The sequence below is a fragment of the Syngnathoides biaculeatus genome, chromosome 4, assembly GCF_019802595.1.
Source record: "Syngnathoides biaculeatus isolate LvHL_M chromosome 4, ASM1980259v1, whole genome shotgun sequence".
Lineage (NCBI taxonomy): Eukaryota > Metazoa > Chordata > Actinopteri > Syngnathiformes > Syngnathidae > Syngnathoides > Syngnathoides biaculeatus.
This window is the reverse complement of record NC_084643.1, coordinates 7,375,770-7,399,660: the sequence shown is the minus strand read 5'-3', so window position 1 is coordinate 7,399,660 and position 23,891 is coordinate 7,375,770. Positions and strand designations below refer to the sequence as shown.

The window sequence follows — 23,891 nt, the reverse complement described above, 5'->3', positions numbered from 1 at the left end:
AGACTGAAATGTGTTCCAGCAATTACCGAAGATATCAATAAAATTCCTTTTGTTTGAGTGTTAGAATCACGTGGCGCCCACGTTCCATCCTACTCAATATTCCTTTATAGGAAGGAATGCAGGTAACCCGGTTTGTTTGATCCTCATTAAGTTAAGATGCCCCGATAGTCTTTAGTGAGGCTATTCTCAGACGGCCTAATCTGGGGAGCCATGATACGAGGCTAATTATAGGTCCGCAGCACGGGTTTCTGAGAATGGCCTTACAGGTACAGTCGGCCCACAATGAGCTCTTTCTGAGATTTGGAGACATGCTGCCAATTAGCTGCAAGACTGATTTACAGTATGCTGAGGTTAGCAGCTTGCAAGCTGCTGTCGGGGGCTGCCGTGTGTGTGTTTGGGGTGGGAGGCTGTTGTTTATTGACTATCACACAGAGAGCCTTCAAAATTGCTGCATCAGAACCCAAACAGGAGCCTACTACGGAGAACCAAGGGAAAGTCCTCCAGTTCAGCCAGTAATAAATACCCTGCAGCGCCAAAACGGAAGGCTTTTACATGCAATGTAATTTGATATAAGCCTGGAAGTTGGAACTTGCCATGTCGAGTTTGGCCCCACCCCGTTTTACTAAACGTGGGCAGAAAAAAAAAAATACTTTCACCAAATATTTTTTATGACTCCTCTTTTCTATAAAGGCAGAAAATGGAAAGGGGCTTCAAACTCTCCCTCCAAAGCCAGAAACTTGCATGTTGAAAGTGTTGTGCATGTTAACTTGCCAGGTCAACTTTGCCTCCTCCATTCCTTCTTGGTTTTGTTTACACAGAATAGTGTCACTCGCCGCTCATCTCAGTGTCACTAGCATCTCCTAGCTGGGTAGCATCTGCACCACTTGCACAATCGACTTAGGAGTATTGACACGGTCCCAGACTATCGCACGACTAGTCATTTTAAACTCCTTGAAGTCTTGACACCCTTTGCACAATGGTCGTTGCACTGAACTATCGCTCTAATTGCAGTTTAATGGCTCTGCATTCTTTGCACGACTGTGAGTTAATAAAACAAAAATTTGTTCACATCTCAAGTGGCTGACTGCTGTCGCACTCAACCTGTGTGTCGTATTAGGGCAGCTCCAACTACCGGAGACAAATTCCTTGTGTGTTGTTTACAGGAAAGCTGATTCTGATTCTGAAAATGCAGAAAAGGGAAGCCGTATAAATTCCCCTCTTCGAAACCTATTCAAACAAGGGTGTGTTTGCTTTTTTATATCCAGTGTCAACGCATAACAGGCTGGTATTTAAACCACCCAGGCAGCTTAATTTTGTGTCAATTGATGTCTGTTGATTCTTCCTGCTGCTAAACCACATCAAGAAAACTTGGGCAAACAAGCCCAGTAATCGTCTTTCATTTCCAATGAATTGTCAATCATTTACTTTAATCTAACGTTAACATGACGTGGTTGACAGTGACTCACCTGTGATCATCGCCTCTGCCTTCTTTCTCGCTTAATTACCTGATCCTGTTTAGTTCATATTATTTGCTCCAGCTCAGTTTGAGTTGCAGATAAATCGTTTAGCGTGGTTCAGAGGTCATCCCGACAAGGCTCGCACTTTATTTAGCTCACCCAAGTGCATAATTGGCTGACTGGCGGTAGGGTTAGGACTTCGGTGAGCCGATATGCATGACCTTGTGTGATCAGCGTTGTTATAACACTCAAATAATTCCCAAAACAAACAAAACTGCATGGGAGGTGGCTGCACATATTTTTTGTTTGGTTGTCTATGTGGCAGCATGGCAAAGTAGTTGTCAGCATCTCCGCCTAACAGTCAAAAACATGCTTAATTGAAGACTAAATTGTTCATCGGTATGAGCGTGAGTGTAAATTGTCTGACTCACCAAATTACTTTTTGCGTAGCAGCGTAAGAAGTCGACATGCGGCGCAGGAGTTCCAGCTTTTCATTTGATTTTTATGACTTCACTCCTGCGTTAACTCAGGTCTGTGAGAAATTCGGGTTACATTGCCACGTGTCAACTTACAAAACGGATTTTACCGGAGCTAAGATGATTGGGTTTTGATACAGCGAGTCCTTTGTTTACCCCAGAGTTTCGTTCCTATGGTTACTTTGTAACCTGAATTTGCATGACATTAAGTCGGAATTCAGTGTAATGTACAATTAACCCATGTTAATACGGTAAAAAAAGTTATGTATACAGTAAAAATTTGTATTAAAATACACTTGTAGACAAAAACTTATAAAACTCATGTGAAAACCAGGCAGAAAAAAACGTTTGAAAAAAACAACGAGACAACTTTAATACAAATCTAGAGAAAAAAAAAAACGGGTGAAAAGCCTGGGAAAAAAATACAAAAATCTATTCTAACAGCAAACAAACAAACGTGGCAAAAATCTGCCTTTTTCATACACTTATTTACATACTAGAAAACCAAGGGCACCATGTACTTTATTCACTGTATGAATAATAACTGAAAATTACTTTTGTTTCTAGCAATGTGACAAGAATTCCCCAAAATTAGATCCTATCAAAATGCTGTGTCTGGTTGAATGGCCAATTCAACCCGAAAATAGGACAATGGGATCTGAAGGACTTTTGTGTTGGGGGAAAAAATTGCATATTTTATCTCACCCTTTGAAAATTTTTTTTTTTTTTTTTTAAGGCTTTGAATTAGAGATAAACAGGATACATTTATTATTTGTCAACCCTTTTGTTTCATCTGGTAATCGTGGAACTCCTCCTTGTGTTAAAAACATCCAGCGATAAGATTGTACAGGCCATAAACTTCGAGGGGTTCTCCCAAATCGATTCGGCAAAATTACCGTGGCTTTTCTAAAACCACGCAAATGTAACATTGTTTGTGAGAAGAGCAGTCTAGGCAGTACAATTTAATATAATTTTTCTTCCCCTGAATGTACCGGTGAAGAAGGATTTTCGAAATTTGAAGTGCTCAATCCATTTCATTCATTTTTTTTCCACAAACGTTATCCTGTTGTACTCCATAGTCTCTTCTCCGTTGAATCGGCCCTTAGTCTCTTCTGAAAGAACCAAATGCATCGATGAAAATACATGAACCCATCTCATTTTCATTCATTACCACTTGTGCTCAATCCCGAGGGGTTACAGTGGTACTATTTCGGTACTGTGCTGTGGAAAAGGTGGCACGAGCTTCCAAAAGGGCCTTAGTGTTGCATGCGGCTTTTGTTTATGCGCTTAACTGTAGTTGGGTGTAGCGATGAGCCATCGCGGCGTGTCATAGCCCCAATGAGTCCGTATTCACCCCGACCTACTTCATATCGCTTTGATTGGATGACGTGTAACATGAGCCCGCTTATCTGATTCGGAGCTGCCAAGGGGATATCTGCTTTCAGACGACTGTAGCCACCTCCGGGTGAAAGAGGGGGGGGGGGGGGGGATCAGGGCGGACAGGGCGGATGTGTTGGCATGGATACTCGGGCCCCGGCAAATGAAGTTAGGAGCTGATGAGATTATGTTTAAGTGCTGTTAGCGAAAGGGGGACAAGTACAGAATGGATGGAGGGAAGAATGAAAAAGAAAGCGAGAAACCCGAGCTCTCTCCCAATAATTGTAGAGAAAGAGAGAGAGAAAGAGAAAGAGAGAAGCTCTTGGGTTTGTATGCTTTCGCCACTTTCAATTTAAAAATAAAAAAACAAGAAATGTCACCAACCAATTTTGCCGAGTTTATTGTACGGACATTTTAGAAAAAAAAAAGCCTGAAGGTATTAATTTCTCTCAAAGGCTCAGTAATGTGCAGAGTGATGGTGTATTTTCCGTATCCTCTCCCATTTTATCTTCACACAGTGCCTCAATTTAAAAAAACAAACAACAAAATGTGCCATAAAGTAATATAAAAAGTTAGTAAGGAGTGGATTTATTCCATGCAGGGCAAACAGATGACCTCAAGTTACATACTATTTTCGGATTACAAGCAGTCTTGGTTTGGCTTCAAAAGGTTTTTTTTTCTCTCTCGCTCCAAAGACACCACTGACACTGTGCCTCGGATATCTTGTTTTTTCATCAAATGGCCACTTACTGTAGGCCTAGCAAGAACCACAGAGAACGTAAACATTTCTGTATCCGAAAAGGCTGTGAAACTGCACAGTGATATAAGTGAACCCACAGCCATTGTTATTTAATCATTACTAACAGTGTTTTCACATATTTCCGTATTGCATGGTATTTCTTTCCAATCACACAAGAATAACAATAATGTAAATATGATGTCGATCTGCAACTGAAACGGATTAGTTGCGTTACCATTCATTTACATGGCAAACAGTACCTCAGTTTGGAAACAGGATAATGGCACAAGGTAAATTTGTAACACGAGGTTCCACTGTACTCTAATTTCATGAAATTGTGAATTAGTTGTTTTTTTTGTTAACTGTAAGATAAAATCAGAATTATAATGGCAATTAAAATGAATGTTACTATAGTCAATCTATATAATACAGATGTTACAGTTTTGAAGAAACGAAATACTGAAACAAATGACATTTATTACCAATTTTAGATGAGATTTCAACTAAAACAGGCTTGCTGCTTTTACAGTGATTCTCAACTTTTATTGAGCCAAGGCACATATCTTACATTTGAAAAATCTAACGGCACACCAACAAAAATGTCTCAAAAATGGGATACACAAGTCAATTTATACACTTTATGCCGTCAAATAGAAAAACATATGTATGTTCTGTCTCTTTATATGTCACTCTTATAGAATGTTGAACAAAGATACATTATTTGTTGTAAATAAATAATATTAGGACCAATTAAGTGACATTTTAGAATTTCCTGCTGCATACCAGAAGCGCTCTCACGGCACCCTGGTTGGGATTCACTGCCTGACTAGTTCACTGGCACTCTCTGCAGTTGAGTAACTAAATGTGAGCCCAACCCCATTGGAAACTATCATTCGAGTGACATTTTTTTTCCCAGTAAAAGAAAACACTTTTTAGTGAGTTTATATGTGGCGACCCTGAAAGGGACAAGCCGAAAGAAACTTTCTTATATGTGGACAATAGGCTGAAGGCTAAACTCTACCAGTGTTTGATGTGGATGATGGCTGTCTTCTTTCATGATGTCATTATTCATTATTGTTAGCGACATTATCTTATCAGATTCTCATTGCGCCTTTTGCTTCGCCACAGACCGAGATCGCCAAGAGACTCAACACCATCTGCGCGCAAGTCATCCCCTTCCTCTCGCAGGAGGTGAGCCTACCTCCCCCGTCCCTCTACCTATGCCTACATTTCTGCTGCATCGACCCATGGAAGTGGACATTTTGTGTGTGTGTGTGTGTGTCTTTTGTGTAGCATCAGCAGCAGGTGGTCCAAGCGGTGGAGCGGGCCAAGCAGGTGACCATGGCCGAGCTCAATGCCGTCATTGGGGTACGGGGACTGCCCGGCCTTCCACCTACGGTGTGTAACCATCCTCTTGTTTACCGATGTACATCTGTCTTTATCAATGTTCCCTCTAATTTTTGACGTGTCTGAGCAAACACACTAAGGCCGTGAGCGCCCCCTAGCAGCTCGTTGTGAGAGGAAGTGTGCTGCCATGATTAAAAAAAAAAAATACATATATATATATATATGTCAGACTGTAGTTCACTGTGCTGGATCTCTTTTCATCTGCGCTGAGTGTGCGCAAATGCGCAGTTGCGCAGCTTAGAGGGAATATTGGTCTTCACGTCTGTTGTACCCAGAGTCAAACGAAATCCTGTACATACTGTATCAAAAATGTCATCAGGACTTGTCATGAGTGTAGATCTTAAACTCATACAGCATTATTTTTAAAAGCGTCTCAATTTTCTGATTTCCTCTTCCTGTTGTATTGATTTGAAGAGTGCTTTAGCTAGCACTACTTAAAGAATTATTCTAAAATCGCCAAAATATTCTTCAATCTTTAAGATGTTATAAATCAACAATCTTAAAGACATTAATCAACGATCTTCTGAACAATATTAATACGGAATATGAATTCACACATTTTATGCCCCAGCTCTGATTTACAAGGTTCTTATTCTTATTCCCATGTCTTTTTTTCGACTTTAGTTCATTTTTTCACTTCTTATTTCTCTTTTCTATTCTTGTTAATGGAAGTATGCAAGTAAGGTTTCAATTCAGATGAAACTGATCACACTTTCATTGTACAGCCTGGGCAATTCATTGAATTTGAATCGTGATTTCAATTTTGGCATCCCACGATTATACGAAAAGAAAGACGAGCGATGTACGGCAGGTGCGGTGCTCGTTGCTTGTGGGTGCAGCTGTGCCTTCCTGCTCGCCGCCCATTTGAAAATTCGACAGAAACATAAAACAATATTGACATCACTAGTAATTTTATTATGGGTCCAAGTTTTATTTTCTTTTGCTGTCCAACTCTTCAATGCAGGGGTGCAAAGTCTCAAAGTTAGACCGGGCAGTTGCTCTGAGTCATAATTGCGCGATTTTGCTGTTTGTAAAAAAAAAGGGGGGGGGGCGGTTGGATGGGTCATGGTGTGGCCCCCTTGCGCTCCCCTCTTTCCCTTCTCCTCTCATCTCCCACGCCAGCCTGTCATTCACCCCATTTGCGAGTTAAATGTGTGTAATGAAGCGCGTTGCCCGCTCCACCCTATTCCTTCCCCACGTACGCACAAATAGGCAGAGACACACATACGTGCATATGCTCACGCCAACATCCCATGACAAACTGCGCTTCGCCAATACTTCCCCTCCATTTGCTCCCATCGGGGGTCCTATTTGTGTTCTTGCATCACTGTGTTTTTGCGTGTGTGTGTGTGTGTGTGTGTGTGTGTGTGTGTGTGTGTGTGTGTGTGTGTGTGTGTAAAAACAACAGGCGGAGAGAGGGGCACGAGGAGGAGTGAGTGTCAGATGTGTGCCTGGCCTTGTTTATCAAGACTCGCTGTGTGTGTGGACATTTTGGCTGATCAAGTGTGACATTTCTGTGTGTGTGTGTGTGTGTGTCTGCGCTTGTGTGGGTTTGTTTGGCAGTCTACGACAGGCGCGCTTGTGTGTGTGTGTGTGTGTGTGTGTGTGTGTGTGTGTGTGTGTGTGTGTGTGTGTGTGTGGATGGGGGTGTAGGCTAAAAAGAGCATTGTGTTGTTTTGGACACACAATGGAGGAGAGGTAGCAGCGGAGGTAGTCGTTTAGTCAATTAGGTGAGATAAAAGTCTGTTTGACCTTCAGCTCTCCTTCCACCCCTGCCGAGGCACCTCCTGTGTCGTCCCTGAATCCCCCCCCCCACCCCCCAATCCCAAACCCTTTATATCCTTCCTCCTCCTCCTCCTCCTGCTCCTGCTCCCCCCAACCACATTCCCCGCGGCGAATCAGTGAGCTTGGATTCTCGCGGCCACTGTCTGAGGAGGCAATAATGATGTTTTGGAACACAAAGGAATTTCACGCTCAGACGAGCGTCTGATTTGGTGTGAAAGAGAGAGCGGTGCTGCCAGCCAAACTCTTCTCCTCCACTCCCCCCCTTCCCACCATCACTCCCTCACAAGACCTGACAGTGTAAGCAGCAGCTGCGCCCACCCTCCCTCCCTTCACCACCACCACCTTTTCCCTCTTCTATCATTCCTTTCTTGCCCCCACCACATCCTCCAGCTCAGAGACTCTGATCCCAGCTGTCAGTATTGTTTAGTGTTTGACCCCAAAGGGAGGAGGAGGAGGAGGAGGAAGAAGAAGAAGGGGGTTGATGGAGGAGGATGGGGGGGGGGGGGTGTTCAGGTCCTCGTCAACTGCAGCAGCTTGTTGAGATGCTGCGAGTCCAAACGGAGAAGTAACAGTGGCCTCTGTTCATTTTTCTGCTTTTATTACATCACATATTTAACAAGTACACCCGCACTGTGCTGGTTAACACGTCTGCCGCGCGGTCCTGAGGTTCGTGCTGCGCCACTTCCTGTGTAGAGTTTGCACGTCTTTTCTGCGTGAAAGACACTCGCACGGAATGGCGTGATTGTCATTTTGGCAATTTCCCACCTTTTGGAAGTCATATCAGTTCCGGTGTGAAGTTTAACACCCCGACACTTGCTTCTTTTGTCCTTTCGCGTAAAACGCGACAAGTATTTAATATATCACACCAGATGATTATCTGATTGTCACTGCGTGAATTATCCACAGTTGAGGCAAGAATCTCCTTTGATAGCTTCTACATAAAAGGTGAGCCTGTTGTGTCAGGTTTTTTTTTTTTTTTCTTTTAGAGCAGAGGTGCCCAGACTTTTTTTTTTTTTACCCCAAGATCTACTTTTCAAGCAGCCAGCCTATACAGAATTAGCTTTTTGTGCACTGTCTTATCTGTGCTTTCATCTGAGATCAGGGTGTGCCAGGTGGAATTTTAACATTACACACCATCTCATCCTGCTCCTTCTACTTTGGCTTCAGACCAGACCTTTCCCGCTCAGAAAAGAGAAAATCTCATCCAGTTTAACCACTTTTTTTTTTCGATTATTCACGCGCATTGCAGAATATATGCGAAGAGACTGCATCAGCGGTGCACAATTTTTTTTTGGCACGCCGTCGTGCGATCCACCATGACTGGGATCGACGCATTGAGCACGCCTGTTTTAGGGCATCCCTTGGACAAGCAAAGATTGGGTTTATTAAACTAGTAACTTAATATTTTGAGCCGATGACTGAGAAGTTGTCATTTTACTTAACCTAATTGACTTCAAGCCGATCAAAATTGTGTGGCAAATTTCCTGTTAGCATATGAATTTTGCTGAATTACTCTACAGTGTAAATGCAATGTTTCGACATCCAAACAAATTGCCATCGCCAGCTACTCGCCTGGCATCCCAGCTACCTTGCTCAAAATATTTTAGCTGTTTTTTTATCTTCAATCATGACGACTATTTCCTCTTGATTTACCATTGGTCACTGTCTGTGTCCCTACCAACAGCAGCATCTATCACACAACCACGGCGGCACCCCAGTGCCCCTTACACCTCACCCCGCCGGCCTGCATCCCTCTCAGCTCGGTGGTTCTGCCAGCCTGCTGGCACTCTCTGGAGCGCTCGGCGCCGTGCCCCCCCATCTGGCAGGGAAAGACGCCGGCGAAAAGAAGCCCCACTTGTCCGGGCCTGACTCGCACACCGGAGGACCGGAGCACTTGAGAGGTTTTGATCATTTCTCAATTTAACCATGCAGTCCTCTCTGGATTATTTGGAAATCTGTTTTTATTTCTTCATTGTTTTTTATCATTCTCTTGTTTGTTTTCTCTTTCTTTTTACTCCATGACATCCCATTTTCTGCCATAACAGATCGGGAACCTGGCACAGTAAGTACCTTTGCTCACAGTTCTTTAACCAACGTTTGTCGATAAATAAGTTGCCAGCTTTCTTGTTTCTTCTGTCTAAATACACAAAGAATGAATAACTGCAGTCACCTTAACAGCCTGTTGTCAGACTTTACTGCATCTTGTTTTTTTATGACAATGGAAACTTTTTCTAATGAGAAAAAAGTGACTAACAACAAATCTAGCGACTTTTTGGGTTGTTATTGGAAAATTCTGGCGACTTTGAGATTCCCTTAGAGCACAAGTCTCAAACTCAAGGCCCGGGGGCCAGATCTGGCCTGCCACATGATTTTATGTGGCCTGCCAAGCCAAATCTAGTGTCAGTTTCCATGATTCTTGTAAAAATTTCAAAGTGTCATACATAATAAGTGATAATGTTGAGATATTACAAGCATTTTTGTGTTACCAAATGTGAATCGTTGAAAAACACATGACCCTTGATTTCTGATTCAAAAACGAGTTCATAAATTGATGATGTAAATAAAATATGATGAGATGATTAAATATTTTTGTTTCACAGTCAGGCCGTGAGAAAAATTAGTTTGGCACCCCCGCCCTTGAGCGAGAAATGTTTGTATGGCGTATCATGGGCGAATAGATTCACTTTGTGGGCTGGTTATTATATCAATTTGACAAAATTCTGACAATCTCTCTCAAGTGCATTTTCAGAAAAAAGGCAGCTCACAAAAATACTTGCCTGTTTGATGGGTGTGCAACTCCAACTTATTGACTTCACATACCTTCCGATTTACAACGCGGGCGCCATCTTGGTTTGGTGAATTCGCGTAAACAGACGTAACGGAAGCAGGACTCATTTCAGAAAGGCATATGAATGGGGGCGCACTGCTACGTTATCGGTTGGTCCAACGGGCGTTGTGCAGCATCTTTCTTTCGACTGCCAGCTGTGATCAAAAACCAGTGTGAGAAAACGAAGCAGTTAGCAACCAAACGGCGACAACCGTGGCTGTCTCATATTAGCAGAGCCGATCTAGCAGCCGAGCACAATACTCGTGTGTGAATGCAATGCATGTCTCCAAAATCTGTATTTTCTATTTTATTATAATAAGTTTGCTCCACTTGGGACTCGTCCCGGTCGAACTGCTCTCCCTCTCTCTCTCTCTCTCGCCCCCTCTCAGTAACAAAAATGAAAATAATAATCTACACTTCTTTCGTTGGTATAGTCATCATAATTTAACACAACTTTGACTGTTATCGCGCGGTACATATTTAAATTGCATTGTGCAGTAAACTTACCTTAGCAGTGTGGCGAGGTGGCTTACAATGGTTACCGCCGCATGACGCAGCCATTGATGAATTGCTTGTAGGCCTCCAGACCTTTGTAATTCTTTAGTTGGTTCACGGTATAAGCCCTCGTCGAGAAGAGGAGATAGTTGACGATGTCTGGATCGGTTACCGACGCCCACATTTGTGTGGTCCATTTGTGTGTCTCCACGGCATATGGGTCGATATTGTCGATCAAAGCGCGCTTCTTGTCGTAACGATTTCTTGAAACAACATCTAATGAGCACCGATAACTTTCCAAAGTCTTTTTAGCCATGATGCGTCACTTTTAACAGCCGTGCGAACATTGGTGTAACTCCGGTCTACATCCAAAAGCATTAGAGTGAACGGCGCGTCAGTAGAGTGAACCCATCCAACGCGGCCAGTTGGATGTAGTCACGTGGTCGAAAACAGTCCATTTGTAAAGATTTCAAAATGGCCCCATTAGAAATGAAAAACAGGCGCTTTCAAGCTACTGTAGCTGGAGTGCACCTGTTGCTTTGCAAGATGTCGACTTCCTCCTCTCTATTATTATCCACTCATGGGATCAATGAAGCTTGCCTCACCGTGACATTAAGGATGCCATTGCTACGTAATTGTTTTAACTGTGCGTTCAGACCTCGACGGCATCTGTGGCTAAGCTTGACAGCCAAAGTATGCGTGCGTGCGTGTGAGTGTGAGTACATGTGTGAGCGTTTATGTGTTCTCTTGGGGAAAGGAGGGGGAGTTTTGGTTGCTTGCTGAGTTCTGCCCTAGAGCCGTTCTGAACTCCTTTCTCTGCCAAATGAGCCTTTTAGCACGCTCTCTCTCTCTCTCTCTCTCTCTCTCTCTCTCCTCTCTCTCTCTCTCTCTCTCTCTCTCTCTCTCTCTCTCTCTCTCTCTCTCTTGTACACACACGTACACACACACACTCCTCCAGCACAGCCTCGCCTGCATTGTTGTGCCTATTTAACACCTCAGTGAGCAGATTACGCCCCCCCCCCACCCCGCCGCCTCATAACCCCTTCCCCACCCCACTGCCCCTGATCCCGCGCTTAAAGACTCTCATTGTGTTTAATATCGCCACCAGTCAGAGGGGGAGGGCTCGGGTAAGGGGGAGGGGGGGTGAAGGTGCAGCAGTCATGTGACACTTGACTGTGTGTGACCACGCTAAAGGCAAATAAGGAAAAGGGAGGGGGGGGGTGCTTATGTTTGCAGGTCAGCGCTTCTGAGTTCAGCCTACTAAAACCCTTTTATAAAGGTGTAGGGAGGACGGGTGGGGTGGGCACGGGGGGCTGTAGTAGAATGCATATTTTTTGCCCCCCCCCTCTTGTCTCTTGTCACCCTTCCTTCTCTTCTACACGCTCACACCCATCCTCCATCTTCTGTCCTCTAATCTCCTCATCCACTCCCCCCACCCATTTTTCTCACCCCCCTCCCCCGCCCACCTCCTCTCCTCTTCCTTTTTCATTTATCCCCAACCCCCGCACCTTGCCCCAACGCTGTCAGCGCTCCCACCCTGCTGCTTGATGTGTGCACGCGCATGTGTGTTTGTGTATGCTGGATGCACATTTCATTGACAAGTTGAGACTATAATGGACTCGACATGTAGCTTTAATCCATTAACAATGGGAGCCTTTGGTCAGGAGGCTGTGTGTGAGTGTGTGTGTGTGTGTGTGTGTGTGTGTGTGTGTGTGTGTTGGAGAGTACTTAGTGTGTACCTTTTTGTGTGTGTGTGTGTGTGTGTGTGTATATATGTGTGCATTCGGGACACACAAACGTTATGCAAGCAATACGCACAGACTTTCACAGTCAATTACACGTTCCACACACACAGGCACACGGATACACACATAGCCAGGAGAGGCAGCGTGGTTAGATTTTAAGAGCCACTTAATATAATCATCAACTTCAGAGGTGTGCGTGTGTGTGTGTGGCCACTCAATTCACGCTCCTGTGAGCTCTTAACCTATTTGCTAATAAGACCGCTCTGTTTTTTTAACCTGCTCCACAAACGGTCGCAGAGCGGCTGTCGCGAAAAGGAAAGCGCGATCTGGCGTGGCGCGCGCCAGCCAGATTTTCGTCGGAAATTATTTTGAAAAATAAAAGACAAATGTGCGGTGCACAACTGGACACGTTTACAGGAGAACTTAAATGCGTAGCCTTCCGCAGTGACCATTAAATGGCGAGTTCGGTCCTGAAACACCACAAATATGTCGCGACATGTATTTAGTCATTTGTCGTGTGGTTTTGGGGTTGGGGGACCCTCAAAAGTTATTTTCCGGCTGTTGTTCCAATTCGGCTCAACACAACTGCCCTCTGTTGATGCTTTTCTGTTAGCAAAAGCAGGTACTGTAAAATTCAGTCAAATAAGCCGCACCCATTAAAAAAAGGTCTTATTACGAACACTGGTACGAGAGAAAAGAAGATTTGACTTGCCTTTCATCGTGCTTTCAGCATGATGGTGTGCACTTGAGCAAAGCTGATCTTTATACCAATTACAATGTGTGTGGAATTGATTTTTAAAAAATTACATTAATTGGAATGTGTAGTCTATGACAAACCTACACTAACAGAGTAGCTAGTAAAGTCATAATCACAGTAAATATTTGTATAAAATACACGTGTAGGCCCTAAGTATGAAACAATACTTTAATTGCACGTCACAACCTTGCGTCTCGGTTCCTCCGTGAACCGAGCACCCCCTGTATCTGGTCCCTCAGAGATCCAAGCTCCCTGTGAAAATATGGACGCAAAGTCACATGCTACCCCACCAAGCCCCGCCTCTGAAAGGCATAGATCCAACACACCAACACCACACTATGTACCATATTTTATACATTTTATTCCTGCAATTTTTTTTGGGTGTTCCAATACCTTTACATTGTTGTTTTAACAAGTGTAGTTAAATAAATTTGTTACACACATGAGAAGGTAAAACTATTTAAAAGAAAAGTTTCTTTACATCGCAGTTTTGGAACATGGGGTACAATGGGCAGTATAGTCACGATGCCAAAATTGTCCGGGGAGACTTTCTTAACCTCCGTTCTGTCTGCCGTTGTGCAGAGTAACTCTCTGCTACCCGAAGGCCTCCGCAACTCCGACAAGCGACGGAACGGACCCGACTTTTCAAACGACAGCAAGAAGCGCAAAGTGGAGGACAAGGACTCGAGCCACTACGTAAGATAAGCTTGCCGTTACGCCTCTGTTCTGTTCACTTACATTGATACCATCATGGAAAAAAATAATTTTATTTGCACTTAAATATTCATTATTTTCCCTTTAGGCTATTTGATAAAGCACTAATGGATTGTTTATCCTTGCAGGATAGCGACGGGGAGAAGAGCGATGATAATTTAGTGGTGGATGTCTCAAATGAGGTCAGGATGTTTGTACTACTCCTTTTCATCCCCCCCCCCCCAAAAAAAAAAAAAAAAGTAGATTCATGCAAAACGTCATTACATTCCTGCGGTGCATGATCCTTGCGTGATTGACATTCATTACAGCCCACATGGGATTCTTCCTTGAATGCTAACAGGTTTATTACAGGAATTCTGCTCTCTGGTAATAAATTATACGTACGGTTATCTCTCGGGCAGGAGCAAGCTTCCCCTCGCGGCACGCCCCTACCGTCCCCAAGAGAGAACGGCTTGGATAAAGCGCGCCTCCTCAAGAAAGACCCCTGCAGTCCCGCTTCGACCGCGTCGTCTGCCAGCTCCTCCTCCCTCAAATCCAAAGAGATGGCATTGGTTGGGATCTTGTTTTTAATTTTTGTTTTGTTTTGTCAGTTATCGCAACCAGCCTAGGTTAACATAACATTTATGTTTTGTCTGTGTGGCAGCGAGACAAAGCAGGCACCCCTGGGCTCAAGTCGAGCACGCCCACCCCAAGAGGGGATTCCACCCCGGGGCCGAGCTCCACACCTGGTGTCCGGCCAAGCCTGTCAAAACCGCCCTCCATGGAGATCCCACATCCACCTCGTACGTCTCTCCTTATAACAAAACCACCAGTCAAAGTGTCTGACCATCCTTAAACATTCTCAAATCATATTTTTCTCAATGAAGATATGCTTAAAGGTCCGTGTCATTTTATTTGTATTGAGCATTTCATACACAAGGTAACCGTGTGCCTTACAAGATGAAAAGCATTTAGATATTTAAACACCAAGTACAGAAAAAAAAGGTTTTACGTCTTTAGCGGAGAATGTTTTGCCTCACTAGGCTCACGCGCTAGGACACAGGTGTCAAACTCAAGACCGGGGGACCAAATCTGGCCCGCCGCATTATTTTATGTGGCCCGCGAAGGCAGATTATGAGTAGCAACTTCCATGATTGTTTAAAAATCTGTACTAAAGTTTCAAATTGTCATATAAATGATAACATTGATATATTGCAAGCAATATTCGCTGCCCATACGACAGCAATAGTTCTAAAAAAAAAAAAAAAAACATCACCCTTGATCTGTGATTACAAAACTCGCTCATAAATTTCATCTGTAAATATGATGAGGTGAAAGATTTTCTTGGTTTCACATTCATAACGCCCCACTGAGGTAAACTGGAACTACAATGTGGTTCGCGACAAAAATGAGTTTGACACCCCTGCGCGAGGAGATCATGTGACCATAATGGACACAATACAGTGAAGCCTCATTGAAATTAGTGAGGAAAATACTCGCTAATACTTCAGTCTGAAGGTTAAGGAATTCAACCGGCATCTGTGTGATGAATATTTATTAAGCTCTACCTCCCTGCTGATCCAATCTAGATGGAATGCGTCTGAAGGCAAACTTTCAATGTTCCCACATTCATTTGCAAGGCCATCTGGACATAAATATCCACACCTTTAATTTCACAGATCTTATATCAAACTAGTGGTGCACTTTGTGTCCTCACAGCTGCAGGCCTCAGGACTCCTCTGGCGGTCCCCGGCCCGTACCCGGGCGCATTTAGCATGTTGCCCCACGCCGCGGGGATGAACGGTGACCTGGCCGGGGCGGCCAGCGCCGCTGCCTACGCCGCCGGGTTGCACAACATTTCGCCTCAGATGAGCGCCGCCGCCGCCGCCGCTGCAGTTGCCGCGTATGGCCGCTCGCCGATGGTGAGTAGCAGGACCGTTGTGATTTTCAGATGCTTACCGGGAGTCCTCAATTTAGTCATTCCGACAGTGATGCTGTTGCTGAAGTTTGTACGCACGTCAAAATGTCCCGTAGTTTAGCCCTACCCACCTCTCTAACACAGTAATAAAGTCATAATTAGAGTAAGTAACAGAGTAACACAAATTACGTCTTTACTACGGACTCATGCACAAAATGTGGGTATGTTTTGAAACGAGGAGTCCCTAGATTTGTTCAGTCAAATGGGGGGAAGGGGGGGTGAGTTTATTTTCTAACGAGCTCATCACTCATTGCTGTATTTACTTAGTGTTCATTACGTTGTTTAAATAGGTTAAGTCAAGTGGCGCCTGTGTCTGAGCAAGAGTTTACCATCACTCTGCTTGTGTGTACTCAGCAGCTGTGTGTGTGTTGGGAAGGTACTGACAGCTTTTAGTCTGTGTGTTTACAGGCTCTTACCACTTGTCACTCATTTTCATATTGTGTCTTCATGTTTGCTTTGTGCTCATGGGACTTAATGCACTGTTATATATGCCGAAACGCTGTCAGTGCTTGTTTGTATTTGTGTGTGTGTGCGTTTCCACTGTTCTCATAAAGCGTCTGCGCGATTTCTCATCAAGGTCGGCTTTGATCCGCACCCTCACATGCGGGTTCCTGGAATGCCTCCCAGTCTGACAGGAATTCCTGGTGGCAAGCCGTAAGTGACTTTGCAGCAACTCGTTTGTTTGATGAGCGCGAACATATAAGGTCATTGAACACATCCCCGCTATTAAGCGATAATTAACGCGCTACTTCTTTGTCACTGCATTTTCTTCCCTAGCGCCTACTCCTTCCACGTTGCGGCCGACGGACAAATGCAGCCAGTGCCGTTCCCCCCCGACGCCCTGGTGGGCCCAGGTATCCCTCGCCACGCCCGCCAGATCAACACACTCAACCACGGGGAGGTGGTGTGCGCCGTCACCATCAGTAATCCCACGCGGCACGTCTACACGGGCGGGAAGGGCTGCGTCAAGGTGTGGGACATCAGTCACCCCGGCAACAAGAGTCCCGTCTCACAACTCGACTGTTTGGTGAGTAATGAACGAATTGTTGGTTTATCGCGCCTCGAGCCGTTTGAGACAAAATGGGAGTGCACTGCTTGACTTAAGCGGGACACGCACGCATACACACATGCATGGACCCACGCACACCAATATGGCGTGGTTGAACTTTGAAGGCTTTGCCATTGTAAATGTTAAGCAGGTTTAACATTAACAATATAATCAGCCCTTACAGTTTTCTAAGTAGAATAGAGCTCGTGCACCTACGTCATCAAATCACGTCACTGGCCGGAAGTGTCGGTCAAACAAAGCATTCTTCAATGCTAAGTCAGTTGGAGACGACATGAAAATACGTCTTACAGCGCATCGCCCAGAGTTTTTTCCAATACCGTTAAACATTTAGAAGGTAATAATATGCGAAGGTATGTGGAAAAATGAGCCATTTGCCATAGAGGACCCATATTTAATGCCGAACTCGATGTTTTCGCCGATAAGAAATTGGACTATTAATCAGCTTCCGCTTGTCTCGGACAACTGCATCTACACATGGATCTGGTGAGTAAGTCGTTGAGATTTACATGGAAAAAGTTTGTAAGCGTAGAAATATCTGGACGCATACAAATACTTCGTTGCTGGATCTGTTCTCAATCAGGAATAAACCCCATATAGTGATGGACCCACTTGGATTTTTTTCAATATAAATACAATACTTAAATAAATGACCCCTGGTTTTACACAAACTCTCATTCATTAACTGTGAATGAGGGGAAAAAAAAGACAGCGAGTCGGCTCTTTCGTACGTGAAGTGTGTTGTGGCCAAACGTTAAACTCTCCACGACAGATTTTTTTAAAAATATGGATTGTTCTCAAATGAGGTCCCTTAGCTCAGTGGTTTGGTAAACCAGGGGTTGTGGGTTCGTATCCCACTGGGGCCTCCACTCCACTCCCTGAGAAGGGTTGCGTCAGGAAGGGCATCCGGCATAAAAATTGTGCCAAACAAATATATGCGTTCATCTGAGATGACACGCTGTGGCGACCCCGAAAGGGACAAGCCGAGAGAAACTCCTGCATTGTTCTCAAATGAGTCCAATGCGTATTTAAAAAAAGATAATAAACCTCTGGGATAGGCTTCAGCCCCCGTACACAGAAGCATGTTGCAGCCACACATTAACCTACATAAACATCACTGTGACCGACGGTTTATTTCCCTTTTTTAAATGCCCATTGGAGTCATTTCAGAACAATGCACATAAAAAAAAAAAAAAAAACGCCTGTTTTCAATCATGTTTTTCCGTCATCATCATCAATCTATCATGTTTAATTGCGGAAATCCAACAATCTTTTCTGGTCTTTTTATCGGGTATTCTATAGAATGACCTATTTGAATATATGTCTCGTCTGTTGGAGCAACCAACAGCACAACAAGTCTCGGGCCTTGTGAATATTCTGCTCCGGTTCAATGTCCCCCACACTGTCGAGCAGCTCTTTTTGACCGTCAATATGGCGCCGTGAAAATGGTGATGTCACGTGCAGGAGCTCTATAAGGAGGAGAGAGAAAAAAAAATCACCTTTAGCGTACACCGCACTCTGGATAATGGTTCAGGATAAGCTTTCTGAGTCACTTTCAACTTGTTTACTTTCAAACAGACATGATCTCACTTCTGCTAAGTTCAGCTCGAGCCACTCTGTCAGGCTGCTGCTCAATCCAAAGTAAATTATCAGTTGGTCTAAATTGTACGATCCGCCACAGAACCGGGATAACTATATCCGCTCCTGCCGGCTCCTCCCCGACGGCCGCACTCTGATCGTGGGCGGCGAGGCCAGCACGCTGTCCATCTGGGACCTGGCCACGCCTACGCCCAGGATCAAGGCCGAGCTGACGTCGTCGGCGCCGGCGTGCTACGCTCTGGCCATCAGCCCGGACTCCAAGGTGTGCTTCTCGTGCTGCAGTGACGGCAACATCGCCGTGTGGGACTTGCACAACCAGACGCTGGTTAGGTAAGACCCCACGTACACGCACTGCATCATTGGTTTTATTGTATATATTATTAAGTTGTGGTGCTGCGTATGCATTGTGACAAATAGGAGGAATGTGCCTCTCTTCCACCTAAATGGAAAGGAGCCATTAGTCATAACATGAGCAAAGCACGGATAGCATTAAGCCGTGACCACTGTGTAAAGTTTACCACTCAAGACTCACCTCCCACGCCCCTTTTGTGTCAAAAGCAGTTGTTGTCGGCGCTGACTTCACCATGTATGTAACTCTTTAAATGTGAAAAGCTGCAAAAGGGCTTGGGCAATTTTTCTCTGAAAGACAGAGTCAAATAGACATAGTCTCTGCTATTATTTGCCAGGAAGGCGGTGTGAAATGAGCTTTTGAAATACATCCCTTGGTGTTTGTACTTCATCGTGTGCTCCTCCATTATGTTGGAGTTGTACCCGATCTTCTGTGGTGTGCCTTCAGTGTAGTACCACACAGTGCCACAAAATGGATGGAGAGCGCTGAGCTCGACTGGATGTATGTGTAGCATAATTACAAGCAAGAGGAAGAAGCAGAGCAAGTCCCTTACTGAGCTCAAATTATAGTCATTTCCACAGAGCAGAGAGGATTAATAACTTGGCTAACGGACTTTCATTTGAGATCATTTAATGTTTTGGTGAACATTTTGGGGTTGATATGCAATATAGTTGTGCATTGCTCTTGATTTAATGTCAGTTTTATTGTAAACATCGACTGCGAATGACAAAAGCCAATCTTTGTCTCTTGAGAATGAGAACTGCTGCTGTGGAATATCTTTTAAAAAAAAAAAAAGTGTGTATGAATACATTTAAACAAGAACGATAAAATTATGTATATATACATAAAAAATATATTACAGATATTCTGAACTGTTTTTTTTTGGTGGGTGTGGAGTGTATCCCACGCAATAAACGAGGATTCACTCTACATAAAAATTCCAAATTATGGTATTCATGGAGGATTACATTTATGATCACGATCAACTTATTTCTTTGTATACCTCTGTATATTTTTTCCCATCCTCGTATTTATTGAGTCATGTGGCTGCCCTTTTGACTCATGTTTTGGAGTTACCAAATATGGTTTGTTTCCCCGATATATGGCCAACATCCATGCCACTAATTGTATCTGTCCAACTGCTTTCTATACTTTGTATTGCGTAATAATTTGTGTCCGAATGTAAGCGGTGTGTGTACCCACCCCGCAGGCAGTTCCAGGGCCACACAGACGGAGCCAGCTGTATTGACATCTCCAACGATGGCACCAAGCTGTGGACCGGAGGGCTGGATAACACGGTCCGGTCGTGGGATCTGCGAGAGGGACGTCAACTGCAGCAGCATGACTTCACTTCGCAGGTGCGTCCTGGGCTCAGGAACGCCGCTTGCGTTCCCAAAAACATTCTTCGCCGAACCGGCCCCTCGCGTGCCCACCAAGGCCGTCGGTCTTGTTCTCGCCAGTGACGCCGTTTCTCCCTTCTCTGTGCAGATTTTCTCTCTCGGCTACTGTCCGACGGGAGAGTGGCTGGCCGTGGGGATGGAGAGCAGCAACGTGGAGGTCCTTCACGTGACCAAGCCGGACAAATACCAGCTGCATCTTCATGAGAGCTGCGTGCTCTCCCTGCAGTTCGCCTATTGCGGTACGTCAGCAGCCGTTTGCTGTATTCTGCTCCAGCTGTGTCTTCCCCCAAAAAATGTTTGCGCTCCAGACCGGTTTCGCTATTCATCAATGTTTTGACGGATTGCCATACACAGTATTAAAAACCAACGAGTGAAATTTAAACTCACTCAGAATGACACCCGAAGTGTTAGTCGGTAAATTTGTTTTGGTCGCCATCATTAAAAAAAAAATCAAGCTTAACAAAGATGGGATGTTGGAAATGTGAGGAAGGAATTGAGTGCTTTGTTTCCTGCTTATTAGCCAAAGCAGGATTAGTGCATGACCCTCACCCCTTGCGATAAACTCATATTTTTTAGTCGGACTACTGATATTCTCTTTTTTAAATGCATCTTGCTTTTTCTTGGAGGGTGTAGGCTCATTATCTTCTCTTATTTGGCCTTTTCCCCTTTCCACCTCTCCAAAGACGTGTAATCTGTTTTACCATAAACTTAAAATAGACTTATGTGTTAAGCAACCGACTTTCATGAGGTACCAGTGATGAGCTGTTCTTTATTGTTCTGCAGGTAAATGGTTCGTGAGCACTGGGAAGGACAACTTGCTAAACGCATGGAGAACTCCGTACGGCGCCAGCATTTTCCAGGTATCACTTCATGTGACCCAACGAACGAATGGCTCACATATCACTCAAAACACGTGACATGTTCTTTGTTACTTTGCGGTTCACCTACTACCATAAGGCGACTGCGGTAAATAGGAGGCCGGCTTGCTACAGCGGGCCTTTACGTGCGTGCGCTCGACGTATTGGCCACACGTGAATCAAGCGACGAGGTGGATGATCGTCTAATGTCTTTTTTGGGGGGGCAGGCCGTCACACAATCAACCAAAACTGCCTCGCGATCGACGCATTCAGCACCCCTGCTGTAACTGAGTTTCCTTTGACTTGGCTCATGATCTTGATGACTTTCGACCTAAACGCGCTCGTAGTACATGAAGGACCTCGGAACATGCGCTAATGGCATCAATTCCGTACACACTTTTCAACAACATTTCCTGTTCCCGGGTAAATACTGATTGTTTAGGATCAGCGTTGTTCTATTACCGACGTTTATGAAATAAACACGTAAATTGATATCAAGACTACACAAAAAAAGCGACGTCTTTCAATATCTATTTTTTCTACTCGTCACAAATTTTACACACATGATTTTTTTCATGGTCGACTGTGCAGATTTGCGAGTGCGATGGCGTGCGACCGTGTTCGCGCGCGCCAAATGTGAGTGATTGACATAGTATTTTGTATATATTTTTTTTCATTCAAATATATTTACAATATGTAATTTGTGTTTTTAATTAGTTATTTTATTTATTTATTTTTGTTTTTATTTATTATTCTTTAATTTGTATTATATTATACATATTATTTACTATTTCTATTCTATTTTTTTATTTAATTAATGATTGTTACGTGTTTACAAAATAAAGAGTGTGAGCGAGCTAAAATTTCACCAAAAGATGTTTTTTCTCTCCATTTTGTGGGTAGGTCTGGAACTTATTCCCTGTAATAAAACGAGGGTTCGCTGTACATTCTTTTTCCATGCTTTAATGCTCCCTTTGTTTTAGTTTTTCAAACACTATGTCTTTTTCCATCCCTCCCTTCTGCAGTCTAAAGAATCCTCCTCGGTGCTTAGCTGTGACATTTCTGCGGACGACAAGTACATCGTCACCGGGTCCGGGGACAAGAAGGCCACTGTCTATGAGGTCATCTACTAAAGCTGCGATGAAAGTCCCCGTCTGTACCGCTGACAAAATGATCACAACGGCCATTTTTAGAGCTTGAAATCGTGCACACTCCCTTGCTTTGTTGCCACTGGGACCACGAGAGGGACAGAAATGTTTGACAGACCGAGCCAGAAGTTACCGGGAAGTTGCAACACTGGCTTTTTTTTTTTTTTTTTTTTTTTTTTTTTTTCTCCCCCCTCTGGATCACCTCACGGTCGACCGGAGCTTGGATTTTTACTAAAACAGAGTAAATGCTAAAAAGCCAACGAGCATCACTGGACTTGGTCTACAGACGACAGAGGAGACAAAATGGTGGAGCCGGAGAATCTCAGAGGCGTGGAGTGTTGCGCTCGGAGCCTGTTGCCTCTTTGCCCTCTGAACCTGAGCTCCCCACACGGAGACGCCTACGCTGTCTCATTGCGGCCTCTGCTGTCCTTACAGCGATTCCGCCTACACACAAACACGCAAACGCACGCATGCCGTATAACATCAGCGGATACATTCCTGCCATCAATTTTTATCCTGAGGCACACACACAGCATTTTCCAATCTCAGAGCAGGGTGTGGAACCTTTTTTCCACTTTCTATAAAGTCCTCCAAGGGACATATATATATATATACACACACTAAATATGAAAAGTTCTAATGGAACAAATGTATATAATGAGCAGCACCAGTAAGCACGTCCGCCTCACGGCCGAGAGCTTCCCTCGTGGAGTTTCTCCATGTGCTTCCTCGCATATTCCTCAAACGTGCATGTTAAGTTTAATGGAAGACTCCAGAACTGCCCGTAGGCGTGAATGGCGACCAGTCCAGGGCGTGAATGGCGACCAGTCCAGGGCGTGGCCGCCATCGCTGAATGTGTGGATTGGTGTTTGGCCCGTTTCAAAAGGTTCCCTTCTACATATTTGATACTAAATTGACGATTTAAAACACAGCAAAAATAAATGTCCATAACAGACATTTTTTTTATATATATATATATATATACATACAGGACCTCATTTAAACCCTTCTTAAAATTATTTTTACGAGGGGCGACCATCCAAAAACTTAATTTGTAGAAAATAAATGACAGGATGAAACAGTCTTAATATTCTGAGCAAGTCTCCATTAACTAACAAGTCTTAACAATCAGTGCTTGATTGATTATTTTGACCATCGCTAGTCTGGAAGAACAAGAATCGACCGGCATTCCCGTAAAAAGATTCAACAAGCATCCTCCTTGCTCATATTTGTGCTTCGTTTAAGTCACAATAATTTGACTGTGCTCGTTTGTTTGTTTTGTTTTTTGTTTTTTTTTTTTTCTGTTTTTGTCCATTGAATGTTTGTAAAAATGTATATATATATGTTTGTTTTGTTTTTGGTTTCTTACGGGATGTTTAGAAATAGGTTTTGTACATCTTTTACATGAATGAGAAACGTGGACGAAGAACTAAATGGTCTTAACAGCTAATTTGAAATGTTTAGATAATAAATGGTGTTGTTTTTTTGTAACTGCGGTGGTATTTGTGGAATTTGTTGACACCAGAACACACAATTAACCTTATTTCTGCATTTGAATCAAACGCACCCAATAAATGCCACTACATGGAATAATTTGACCGTAAAACAGCAAAAATAATCATTGACGTTGGCTTGCAATGAGGATCTGTTTTTGTACTGATTAGATTCTTTTCCAATCAATAACAACAATAGATCAACGGCGACAACTCTCAGGTCCTTAGCATTAGCGCGGTTGC

The 23,891-nt window shown here is 43.9% G+C and overlaps 1 protein-coding gene across 2 annotated transcripts in view; it reads left to right on the top strand.

The window, feature by feature from the left end:
- LOC133500010 (transducin-like enhancer protein 1) overlaps positions 1–23,690 on the top strand; it is a 67,067-nt gene extending 43,377 nt beyond the window's left edge. Inside the window, exons 8-23 of one of the 2 annotated variants that reach the window (XM_061818539.1) lie at positions 5,178–5,240; positions 5,343–5,447; positions 8,926–9,142; positions 9,287–9,303; positions 13,648–13,761; positions 13,908–13,961; positions 14,181–14,330; positions 14,423–14,561; positions 15,478–15,680; positions 16,314–16,390; positions 16,514–16,763; positions 18,484–18,731; positions 19,961–20,108; positions 20,239–20,389; positions 20,934–21,010; positions 22,033–23,690. In XM_061818539.1, coding sequence (XP_061674523.1) covers positions 5,178–5,240; positions 5,343–5,447; positions 8,926–9,142; positions 9,287–9,303; positions 13,648–13,761; positions 13,908–13,961; positions 14,181–14,330; positions 14,423–14,561; positions 15,478–15,680; positions 16,314–16,390; positions 16,514–16,763; positions 18,484–18,731; positions 19,961–20,108; positions 20,239–20,389; positions 20,934–21,010; positions 22,033–22,140 — 2,121 coding nt within the window. In that variant the 3' untranslated portion in view covers positions 22,141–23,690. The remainder of the gene's footprint in view (positions 1–5,177; positions 5,241–5,342; positions 5,448–8,925; positions 9,143–9,286; positions 9,304–13,647; positions 13,762–13,907; positions 13,962–14,180; positions 14,331–14,422; positions 14,562–15,477; positions 15,681–16,313; positions 16,391–16,513; positions 16,764–18,483; positions 18,732–19,960; positions 20,109–20,238; positions 20,390–20,933; positions 21,011–22,032) is intronic. The other variant, XM_061818541.1, reaches the window with a different exon arrangement.
- Positions 23,691–23,891: the final 201 nt, after the last annotated feature.